The 12,888-nt window shown below is 41.6% G+C and overlaps 1 protein-coding gene across 3 annotated transcripts in view; it reads right to left on the reverse strand.

The window, feature by feature from the left end:
- Positions 1–12,888, reverse strand: part of stxbp6 (syntaxin binding protein 6 (amisyn)) — a 340,603-nt gene that overhangs the window by 122,096 nt on the left and 205,619 nt on the right. For all 3 annotated transcript variants that reach the window (XM_059956015.1, XM_059956035.1, XM_059956026.1), the window contains one exon: positions 252–417. In XM_059956015.1, the coding sequence (XP_059811998.1) occupies positions 252–417 (166 nt within the window). The remainder of the gene's footprint in view (positions 1–251; positions 418–12,888) is intronic.

A 12,888-nucleotide genomic window follows, 5' to 3' on the forward strand; every position in this document is an offset into this window, starting at 1 on the left:
AATGGAAAGTAGGATGCTTGTGAGTGTGAGTGAACTCAGCAGTGCCAGAGAAAATCTACTTTTCTCCCCCTCAGATTGCGAGTCAATCAAATCACTTTTCCTGCTGTGCACCAGAATCACTTTGGAATTTTTAGTTGTCAATGACATTTTCAGATGGTATCTTCTTCCATAATTACAATTCAATTAGGATATAAATCAGGATATAAGTCACAGATTTGAAGACAATCACAATATAGCAAATGCAGACTTACCACCCAACAATTTAGATTGGCAATTAATGAACTCCGGCTTTCTGTCTGAAAGGTATCGCTGAGAAATATTGTGAAGGATTTGAAAGAAGGTACATTTCTCGGAGGCTGTGCTGGCAACCCACTGGTCAAAGGCATTCTCAAACACAAGGTCAAATTCAGGACAATCCTAGAAGACAATAATAATTAACAAATTGCTTTTGTGTTGAAATAATGACAATGCCTACACTCATCCGGGCGGAGGAAAATAATTACTTTCATTTGATTAGTTTATAACATACAAGCATCGTAATGTCATTATCTTTGAAATGACAAGTTCCCTATGTGTGCAGAACCTGTAGTACAATAATCTTTTGATGTTGATTGTATTAGAAGTCTGAGAAACAGAGTAAACAATTGGGAAGAGATTTCAGGCCTTCATGAATGTGCCACAGAAGAGGTTTATATGAAATTCAAGTTAATGGAATTGAATGCAAATTATTGACCTGGTTAGTAAAGTCAATTTGACTTTAAAAATAAACTGAATTGAGAAAATGGCAAGTATTCAAATTAGAAATTATGGACAATGGTATCACATGGGGATATCATTGGCAAGCCCAAATTGATTCACTTCAGCCCAGATTCTACCATGGGTGGCATAAAAATAGTTTCATATAATTGCTCACAGACCTTCATTGGGCTTATTTGCAAAGAGCACGGCCATCTTTCAACTGATTAAATTTAGCAACTGGCGTCTGTTGGCATCTGTGAGCAGGTACAAAGTACGGAGCCACTCCAACCAAATCAGATTAAAGATTCCTCAGGGAGACATATAGACTACCACACAGAAGAAGCAGGAATTAAAAATACCAAAGAAACTAAGTCTGGGGATACAGACACAGAGTTACAGAGGGAAGAAGCAAATAGTTTATATGTCTGCAACAGCTCAGGAGCCCATTTGGCCCTCAACCCCCTGCTGGCCCTCTGAAAGTACATCACAAGTCATTTCTTTACTGACATTTCCCCATAATTCTGTAGATTCTTCAGAGGAATGAGATTCCACACCGATGCAACTTAATGTTTCTCATGGACACTCTGAGTTCTCACTGAGATCTTCATGGAAAATCCAGATTATATTCAATAAAATGAATCACAGAGAGGGATATATCAAAGTTTGTTGAAGATAAACAGTTGTGACATGCTGGGTTCTGTAAACAGAAGCCTAAAATTATAAGGCTTATTGATTGAATAAATAAGCAGCAGCTTCATCTGCTGGAGGCAGACATGAGAGCAAAAAAAATTGTTTGAGTATGAAATTTACAAAGAAAAACTGGAAGCAGTGAAATTCAAAGATTAGAGAACCAAATATATTTTATTGCTTCATTGTAGTCATAATGAAGCAATAAATAATTCAAAAGATTAAAGGATGGAAATTTTGATTTGAAGAAACCAGAAACTATAAATGTTTGGAAGTTGTGCACAATATCTGGTTACAGCATACATTTCTGGGGAATAGATAAAGGAAATAGATAAATTTACACAAAAGTAGTGTTAAGAGATATAGAGACAATATAATTGTACAATCTTTTTCCTTTGTCCTCATTGAAATCATATTTAGATTTGGCAACAAAATATTCAATTCAATATGATTCAGTCAAATCTACTGTTTACAATAAAGACAATTTTTACAATTCTTTTTTAAGGTCATAAGAAGCAGAGCGGATAAAGAAAATCTGGCAATTGCAACAGATGTAGGGTTCAACTGGAGAATATAAACAATACTGAAACTGAGAGACAGTTATGTACTGAGGGAAATGAAGGAACATGGCACAGGACCAGAAAGGAAGGCCGATTCAGCTACTCAACTTTGATGTTGATTAGTGAAGAGGGCACAAGGGATTATCCGATCAACTCAGACTTCTGCTTCCCATGTTACTTTCCAAAACATTGCAGATTTCGAGGTGAACTAAAACCAAAAGCAACACCTGCTGATTTATTGTTTTTTTAAATGCAGTGAGAGTTTACAATCTGGAATGCTTTGACTGACAGACGGATGGAGATGGCTCAACAGTGATCTTCAGAACAGAACCAGATCAGTATTTGTAAGAAACAAAATATCAGTGGCTTCAGGAAATGGGCAAACAATGAGATGAGCTGCAATGCGCCTACAGAGAGCCCATGAGGATTTGAGCAGTCAAATAGCCTCTTCCTGTGTTGTTAATTCCCTCTACCTGTAGTCACAAGTATATACAAAACCAAGCTCGCTAGCCCATAATCTTCATGCCAAACGTTGGAAAGAGTTATCCAAACAAGTGCCCTGATTTTTCTCCATAACTTACAAAATTAGGGTAAGTTAGAGAATTCCAAGATACTGATTGGGCAATGAAGTGCAAAAATTAACTCACAGCACTGTAGCAATGATGTTACTGGAAGAGCAAATTGGGAATCTAGAGGCAAGTTCAAAACCAACCAGTGCAGCTGAGAATTTTTAATAAGATCTGGTTTATCAGGTGACTGTTAAACTTACAGGCTGCAGCGTAAAACCGCCTGAATCAATACAGTATTTTAGAGAAGGAAGGCTTGAAATGACTCTGGCCCACAAAAGGATTCTGCATATAGTTCCAGTTACCACATGAGAGAAACAATGTGATTCCTGTACAGAAAGTGCAGAGAATTTTCATGAGGACATTTCTAGGACTAGCAGGTTTTCAACAATGGCTTTGTGAAGATTTAACTGGGGTTGAGAGGCCTAGAGTGTAAATGGTTAGAACACACTAGTGTGACTTTGGAGGCATAGGATATGCCTAGTAGGAAGATGAAAAGAACATGGACGGTAAGAGTAGCTTGTTCAATCATTCTGGGCTGCCCCACTATTGAATATAATCATTCTCTTCATTAACTTGTTCCTGCCATTTTGCCATAATTCCCTGGGCCCTCTGGTATTAAATTGTATCTATCTTCATGAACATAAGTAATGATCTGGCCTCCAATGTACAGAGAATTCCAGGATTTCATTGCACTCTTAGTAAAAAAAAACACTTCAGTTCTAAATGGCATACTGAGGCTTTGACCCCAATGTTCGGGTTTCTGCAGCCATTGGGAACATCTTCCCTACATTTAGTTTGTATAGTCCTATTAGAATGTAATAGTTTTCATTGAGTTCTTCTCTCATTCTTCTATACTCCAGTGAACATAGATCCAATCTTCATGCCTTAGCCCCATCGCCCATCATTCCAGGAATAAGTTGAGGATATCTTTGTTCCATTCCTCTGTGTCAAGAGCACCTTTTCTCAGCTGGAAAGACCAACATTGCATTCAGATATCTGGATGGGGTCTCACCAAAGCACTGTCGAGCTGCAGGAAAACATCCTTGTTCCTTGCCTTAAAAGCACATGCAACAGAAGGTGATCCTAACTGCTTAATTTCAGCAACTTGATGTACATGGACAACTCAGTGACAGTGCACTTTTCCAAATATTCAGTTAATAATCTGCCTTACTGCTTTTACCACAATTTCACAATTATCCACATTAAACCTCATTATCTCTCATACATTTGCTCACTAGCCCAATATACCAAAATCAAGCTGTAGCCTCTCTGCATTTTCTCATTTCAGCTAATAGCCCCTCAGCATTGTACCTTTTGCAAACTTGGCAATGTTATAATTTCCTTCCTTCATGCAGACCATTGAGATATACAGTATTGAGAAATACTTAAGTCTAAACACTCACCTTGCATCCTAGTTACTTAATAGAAACATAGAAAACCTAGAGCACAATACAGGCCCTTTGGCCCACAATGCTATGCCGAACATGTACTTAGTTTAGAAATTACCCAGGGTTACCCACAGCCTCCTATTTTTGTAAGCTCCATGTACCTATCCAGTAGTCCCTTTAAAGACCCTATCATATCTGCCTCCACCACCATCGCTGGCAGCCTAGTCCAAGCACTCGCCACTCTCTGCATAAAAAACTTACCCCTGACAGCTCCTCTATACTTACCTCCAAGCACTTAAAACTGTGCTCTCTAGTGTTAGCCACCTCAGCCCTGGGAAAAAGCCTCTGAATATCCACACAATCAATGCCTCTCATCATCTTATACCCCTCTATCAGGTCACCTCTCATCCTCTGTCGCTCCAAGGAAAAAAGGACAAATTCACTCAATCTATTCTCATCAGACATGCTCCCCAATCCAATCAACATCCTTGTAAGTCTCCTCTGCACCCTTTCTATGGTTTCCACATACTTCCCGTAGTGCAGTGACCAGAACTGAGTACAGCACTTCAACTGGGGTCTGACCAGGGTCCTATATAGCTGTAACATTACCCCTCGACACCTGAACTCAATCCCATGGTTGATGAAGGCCAATACACCATATGCTTTCTTGACCACACAGTCAACCTGTGCAGCAGATTTGAGTGTCCTATGGATTCGGACCCCAAATTCCCTCTGATCCTCCACACTGCCAAGAATTAATATTATTTTCTGACATCATATTTGACCTACCAAAATGAACCGCCTCACACTTATCTGGGTTGAACTCCATCTGCCACTTCTCAGCCCAGTTTTGCATCCTATCGATGTTCCGCTGTAACCTCTGACAGCTCTCCACACTATCCACAACACACCCAACCTTTGTGTTATCTGCAAGTTTACTAACCCATCCCTCCACTTCTTCATCCAGGTCATTTATAAAAATTATGAAGAAAGGGGTCCCAGAACAGATTCCTGAGGCACACCACTGTTCACCGACTTCCATGCAGAATATGACCTGCCTACAACCACTCTTTGCCTTCTGTGGGCAAGCCAATTCTGGCTCCACAAAGCATAGTCTTTTTACAATGTGTCAATTATAGGATTAAATTTGCCATCCCCCAAATGTAAGAACTGCTCCAGGTTGTAAAGACTTTTGGAAGGTAACCACAAATGCATTCACTATTTCCAGGGGCACTTCCTACAGTACTCTGGGATGTACAGTACATTCAAGATTCACTCGTCTTCAAGCTCCATTTACTTCCCCAGCACATTTTTTTCCACTACTTATTTCTAGTTCCTTAAGGTTGTTATAGCCGGGGGGGGGGGGGGGGGTGGCAGTGGGGATAAGCTCCCACTACCTATTAAATGCCCCCAGTGGTGTGTTTCTCAAATAGCCTCTGACAGCCAAGTCTGGCAACTGGCCATCACTTGTGGCTCAGCTAACAAGTCTGGCAAAACAGTTTCTATTGACATAAGAATGGGCAAAGGCGGGTCACTAGCACCTTAAAACCAGTTGCTTTGGGTAGACAGGACTCATCAGCCATTGTTGGCAGCTCATCTGAGAGAGGAAGAACTCTGATCTCAAACTTTTGGTACCCTGTGGTTATACTCACCTCACTCACGGGGAAGGCTTTAGGAGTGAACTCGGAGGGAAAATCTGGAGCTGGAGTCTCTAAGGCGATCCTACGTTGAGTTCAACGCTGACTGGCAACTCCTGTGATGCTGCTGATGACAAACTATATTGGTCTCCGCTGTTCCTTTGCAGTCATCAGCTATGTAAAGACTGGGAGCTTGCCACATGGGCAACTGCTAGCTGTCCATATAATATTGCCCTGGCTTGCATATCACATAGACAGTCCTCCATGATTGACCTTGACCAACAGAGGACCTCAACTAATTTCCATCTCTTCCTCTTTCCCTCTGGGTGACTAGTTGCTCAACTTACCAGGCAGGCTATTTGTGCTTTCCTTATGAGGTCAGAACCAAAGTACATATTTATTGGTCTGCCATATCTTGGTTCCTGAGTATAATCTCCCGGGAAAGAAGATGACAAATGGACTCAGGAGTAAATGTTTGTGGAGCTTGGTCATAGCAAGTCCAAAGGTAGGATGTCTGTGGCTGCTGAAAGCCAGTCATCTAAACCCCAGTCACAGGACATCAACACAGGAATTCCTTTGAGATTCCTCATCATAACATCAGAAGTGAGAAACATTACTGATGACTCCATAACGCTAAATTCAATTCATATCTTAGCTGAAACTGAAGCAGTCCACATTCAGATTCAGCAAAATCTGGCGAGAATATACAGTATATCTGGGATGATAACAGCTATTAATATTCACAACATACAGGTGACTATCAAGGTCAATTGCCAACAAGAGAATTTAACCATCTTGTTGTTAAATTCAACAGAACTGTGCCCTCCCCTAACCCTGGGGTCAGTCAGAAACTAGAGAGACTGCCATATACTGTGGCTACAAGACAGCAAAAGGATAATTAATGCATTGTATGACTCACCCTATGTCTCCTAAATGTCCTTCCAACATCTGCAAGGCAGTTCAAGAATATGATGGAATACTTCTCTTTGCTTAGATGAGTGTGGCTGTAACATAGGCAACTCAAATCCACTGAGGAAGTTTACCTCAATACCTTGACAGATTCTGCACAATCTCACTACATAAACACAGAAATCCTACCATCAAAGAGGACAAGATTGAAAGCACATGGTTCCTCGCCTAATCATGCACCATCCTACCACAGGGCACTTTTGTCATTTCCTCATCACCGTATGGTAAAACTACAGACCTCTTTTCTGGATTACTTCAACCCAAGGATTGCAGCGATATGAGAGGGGAAAGCACCAGCACACCCTGGGTGGCAAAAAATGTGAAATAAATTCTGGTCTTGTCAATTGATTTGATATCCTGCTTATTTTTTATTAAATTAATTAATTGGATTGTGAAACAGATGTGAAGTTTGGAAGTATCCAGTGACAGGATCTGCCAGCCATTCCCTTTGATATTGATTCTTCCAAACAGAAATTATTGCAGCAATCACAGTGAACCTGCTGAAATACACTTCAGCTGTCGATTGGACAAGTATATATTGATTAGAAAATGCCAGCATGGATATGGCATAAACGCATCATGTCCAACAAACTTGATAGAGCCTCTTGATGAAGTAACAGAGAGGGTCAACAAGGGGAATATAGCTGATGAAGTACATACAAACTTTTAAAAGACGTGATAACCATGGTGGTAGAGATGCCGTCAAGAGCAGCCCACAAGAAAACAAAAGGCTATATCATTGCTTGAAAATGATGTCAATAGGAGGGAAAGGAAAGAAGCTGTGAAAGTAGTACTGTGGAACTACCAAGGAGTTAATGTTGAAACCCAGTCTTTTCTTAATGTACATTAATGACTTGGACTTGGGTGTACAGGTGTGTACAGGGCACAATTTCCAATTGATACAAAGCTGCAGTGAAGCTTCTTAGTACCGTACGCAGCAGAATGCTACTTGGCTACAGAGGGAAAATGCTTGCATTCTGTCAGTAGTCTCTGCATCCAAATTTGATACTGAATATGCCTATTGAGCAAAAGGTTTCGGTAAAGGCCACAGTAAGCAGCGGGGTACTATTATTGGCCAGTAGCACTAGTTGGCGATACAACTGAAGATTCTGACCATTACTTCACTGATCAATGGGAAGAAGTTGTAAAAGAACTAAGTGATCGTTAATCTATTTATTTAGTTTTACCAACTGTCTCTCCATTCTTTAAAAAAAAAGATGGAGGCAGAAGAAAGGAAATTATAAACCAGTTAGCCTGACCTCAGTGGTTGGGAAGGTGTTGGAATCAATTGTTAAGGATGAGGTTATGGGGTACTTGGTCACACAGGCCAAGATAGGACAAAGTCAGCATGGTGTCCTGAAGAGAAAATCTTACCTGATGAACTTCTTGAAATTCAGTGAGATTACACCTAGGATAGATAAAGGGGATGCAGTGGATGTTGTATATTTGGATTTTCAGAAGGTGCTACATGAGGCTGCTTACCAAGTTAAGAGCCTATGGAATTATAGGAAAGTTACAAACATGGTCAGAGCATTGCCTGACTGGTAGAAGGCAGCGAGTGGGAAGAAAAGAATCCTTCTCTGGTTATCACACACAAAATACTGGAGGAACTCAGCAGGCCAGGCAGCATCTACGGGAAAAAGTTCAGTTGCATTCAGGCTGAAACACTTTGGCGGGACTGGAGAAAGAAAGCTGAGGATTAGATTTAAAAGGTGGGGGAGGGGAGAGAGAACCACCAGGTGATAGGTGAAACCTGGAGGGGGAGGGATGAAGTAAAGAACTGGGAAGTTGATGGTTGGGATGACGTGAGAGGGGGAATAGGAGATGGGAAACGGAAGGGGGGTGTTGCTATCGGGGGGCATTATCGGTTTGAGAAATTGATGTTCATGCCATTAGGTTGGAGGCTACTCAAATGGAATACAAGGTGTTGTTCTTCCAACCTAACTGTGGCCTCGGCGTGACAGTAGAGGCGACCGTGAATGGACATATAAGAATGGGAATGGGAAATGGAATTAAAATGTGAGGCCACTGGGAGATCCTGCTTGTTCTGGCAATCGGAGTGCAGATGCTTGGTGAAGCGGTCTCCCAAAATGCTGCCCTCAACTGCATGTCTGCTCTTACCCCATCCTCCCACCACCCTACCAGGGACAGTGTTCCTCTTGTCCTCACCTACCATCTCACCAGACTCCTTGTCCAGCACATAATTCTCTGAAACCTTTGCCACATCCAATGAGATCCCACCACCAAGCACATCTTTCCCTCCCCCTAACTTTCTGCAGGGATCACTCCCTGCATGATTCCCTTGTCCATTCATACCTCCCCACTGATCCCCCTCCTGACACTTTCCTTGCAAGTGGAACAAGTGCTAAACCCTACACCTCCTCCCTCACTACCATCAGGGTTCTAAACAGTCCCTCCAGGTGAGGCAACACTTCACCTGTGAGTCTGTCGGGGTCACTTTCTGTGTTCGGTGCTCCCGGTGTGGCCTCCTGTACTTCAGTGAGACCCGACATAGGTTGGGAGACTGCTTCACAGAGCATCTACACTCCATCTGCCAGAGCATGCGGGATCTCCCAATAGCCAACCATTTTAATTCGACTTCCCATTCCGTTATGTCCATCCATGGCCTCTTCCACTGTTGTGAAAAGGCCACACTGAGTAATCGAAGTTCATGCCATCAGATTGGAGGAACAACACCTTATATTCCGTCTGAGGAGTCTCCAACCTCAATGGCATGAACATCGATTTCTCAAACTTCAGGTAATGCTCCCCAGTGATTCTCTCTCCCTTCCTCCCATCTTTTAAATCTACTCCTCAGTTTTTTTTTCTCCAGACCCGTCAAAGGGTTTTGGTCCAAAACATCGAATGTACCTTTTTCCATAGATGCTTTTTAGTCTGCTGAATTCCTCCAGCATTGTGTGTGTGTTGCTCAGATTCACAACATCTGCAGATTTTTGCTTGTTTGTGGTTTGATCCTTTTCGGGTTGGCTGCCAGTGACTAGTGATGTTCTGCAATGGTCGTTGTTGGAACTGCTTCTTTTTATGCTGTATATCATTGATTTAGATTATGGAATAGATGTTTTGTTGCCAAGTTTGCAGATGATACAAAGATTGGTGCAGAAGGACTGAGACAGGTTAGAAGAATGGACAAGAAAGTGGTAAATAAAATACAATATTGGAAAATGCATGGTCATGCACTTTGGTTGAAGAAATATTTTCTAAATGGAGAAAATCCAAAAATCTCAAATACAAAGGGATTTGCAAATCCTTGTGCCAAATACCCTAAAAGTTAACTTGCAGGTTGAGTCAGTGATGAGAAAGGCAAATGCAATGTTAGCATTCATTTCAAGAAGTCTACAATATATGAGCAACAATGTGATGCTGAGGTTTTATAAGGAACTGGTGAGGCTTCTCTTTGAGTATTGTGAATAGGTCTGGGGTCCTCATCTAAGAAAAGATGTGCTGGCACTGGAGAGGGTTCAGATGAAGTTCACAAGGATGATTCCAGGAATGAACAGGTTAACATATGAGGAATGTTTAATGGCTCTGGGCCTGTACTCGCTGGCATTTAGAAGGATGGGGGTGGGGGGACTCTCACTGAAACATTTCAAAGGTTAAAAGGCCTAGACAGAGTAGATGTGGAAAGGATGTAACCCATGAAGGGAGAGTGTAGGAGAAGAGGGCACAGCATCAGGACAGAGGGATCCATTTAAAACAGAGTTGTGGAGAAATTTCATTAGCTAGAGCAGGGGTGGGCATACTTTTTGACTTGAGGGTCACAAAGGTTTCTAAAATTTGACAGGGGGGCTGGACCAGGAGCAGATGGACGGAGTGTTTTGGTAATACACCTCATAAGAGAAAATAAAATATCATGGGATATGTAGTAAACATGTGCTTTAATTTCAATTGAAAATGAACAAATGCATTACAACAAAATATCTGTCTTTGAAGTCCCATGGTATTTAGCTATTTATTGAAATGACTTTTAAAACACTGAAAATTAAATGAATAAAATACAGCTTTTTTTAAAATAGTAACAGTTATTATTTTAAAGCACTGAAAATTCTGTTATCCTTCAAGATATTATCATCATCACTCTCCTCCTGACTGTCTTTATTTCAAAAACGGCAGGAGATGCAGGTCTACTTGTCCTGCTCCTTCTTATTCAATTGTCCCCTGTGCCAAAACTCAACAACGACCCGCACAATGACAGAACAGTGAGAGCGCGCAAGTATGTGGAGCCCGTTATTTGATCTGGAGCGCATTTTTTATTTTGAGAACATACGTGCACCTGCGCACTACTCATGTCCATCACTTAACAGAAATGACATGTAACATGTAAGGCTTATTGAAAAAAATATTTTCAAATGCATTTTTTACATAACACAACGAAGAAACTTATTTTTAATTTCAGTGGGAACAGTGTTGTTGGTCTCCCTTTTTAGCCAGCGCATCAAAGTCTGGATTTAGTTTTGTTGTGGCGATTCTCAGGATGGATCTGAGGTGTTGGTAAGTTAACTTGGATCTGTGGCTGGCTTTGTTGATGTTCATGACGCTGAACGCCTGTTCACACAAATAGGTCGAGCCGAACAAAGAGTAAAGCGCAAATGTGGAGTAATACGCTGCACCTCAACAAAGGTCAATGTGTAGCGGTGTGCTACATGCAGCGCTAAAATTACGACACGGAGTCGGTAACTGCAGTCGAAGAAAAAAACTTTATTCGAAATCCCCAGCCTCACTTTTAAGCCTCCCTCAACCTGCCCCCTGCGCAGAGGCTCCAAAGCTCTGTGCTCGCAAATCCCTGCAGGCTATCTCCCTTAGCCGGAATGCTGGCTAATTGTGAGCCGGTTCGGATGTGCCAGGAAATGGATCGCCACAAATGTATATAGAGTGCGTCATCTATTGGGAAAACGCCAGAGTTGCGGGGAAAAAACGTTAACAAGGTTTATTAATATAATTTCATCAAGTTCTGCGGGCCGGATTAAAAAGCTTAACGGGCCGCATATGGCCCACGGGCCGTAGTTTGCCCATGCCTGAGATAGAGGGTGGTGAATTTGTGGAATTTATTACCACAGGCAGCTGTGTAGGCCAGGTCATTGGGTGTATTTAAGGTGGCAATTGATAGGTTCTCAAAAGGCCAAGGCAAAGGTTATGGTTAGAAGTCTGGGGAGTGGGGCTGAGGAGGGGGAAAAAATAATCAGCCATGATTGAATGATGGAGCAGACTCAATGGGCCAAATGTCTAATTCTGCTCCTATGTCTTATGATATTTGAAATATATGCATTGGATTTGATGTTAATTATATTTCAGGATTACAGTTTAACCTAAAGACACTCATGCCACTAGTACCATAAGATATAGGATATAGGAGCAGGATTAGGCCATTCAGTTCCTTTGCCATCCCTGCGTCTCTCATTACAATATCTCCAGTGTCATTTTCTATTGGTCCTATATCTACCCTCAACTCTCTTTTACCACTTATATAATAAAAAAGTTTTTACTATCTTCTTTGATATTAGTAACCAGCCTTTCATAATTCATCTTTTCATTCCTAATGACCTACTTAATTTCCTGTAAGTTTTTAAAATCTTCCCAATCCTCTATCTTCCCACTAGCTTTGGCTTCCTTGTATGCTGTCTCTTTTGCTTTTACTTTGGCTCTGACTTCACTTGTCAGCCACAGCAGTATTCTTCTTCCATTCAAAAATTTCTTCCTGTTTGGAATACAGTCGGCCCTCCTTATCCGCGAGGGATTGGTTCTGGGACCCCTCGCAGATTCCAAAATTCGCGGATGCTCAAGTCCCTTATTCAACTTGTCTCAATGCGGTGAATCTTAGGACCCAGCGGAACCCCAGACCTTATTCAACCTGTCTCAATGCAGTAAACCTTAGGACCCAGCGGAACCCCAGACCTTATTTAACCTGTCTCAGTGCGGTGGACATTAGGACCTGGCGTCAGAGCTCTGAATCCGCAGTGTTTCTGTTCATGAAAATAATCATGATCATGATTGAAAATAAAGTAGAAATAATAAAGCGATTGGAAAGAGATGAAACACCATTGGTCACTGGAAAAGCGTTAGGGTACGTCAGTCAACAATTGGAACTATTTGAAAGGATAAAGTGGGAAAGGCTCTGCCCCGATGAAAGCTACAATTATTACTAAGCAATGCAGTGGTTTAATTATTGGGTTTTGGATTTTCGATCCTCCATATCAACCCGGCACGGTGGACAGTGCACTCAGGAGTGGTCTGTCACTGAATCGAACTCGGGAACTTTTTGTTCCCAAGCCCGGCACTGAAACATATGCTCTTAAGTGTTTTATATACATAGAAAGGTAAATTA

The sequence above is a fragment of the Hypanus sabinus genome, chromosome 2, assembly GCF_030144855.1.
Source record: "Hypanus sabinus isolate sHypSab1 chromosome 2, sHypSab1.hap1, whole genome shotgun sequence".
NCBI lineage: Eukaryota > Metazoa > Chordata > Chondrichthyes > Myliobatiformes > Dasyatidae > Hypanus > Hypanus sabinus.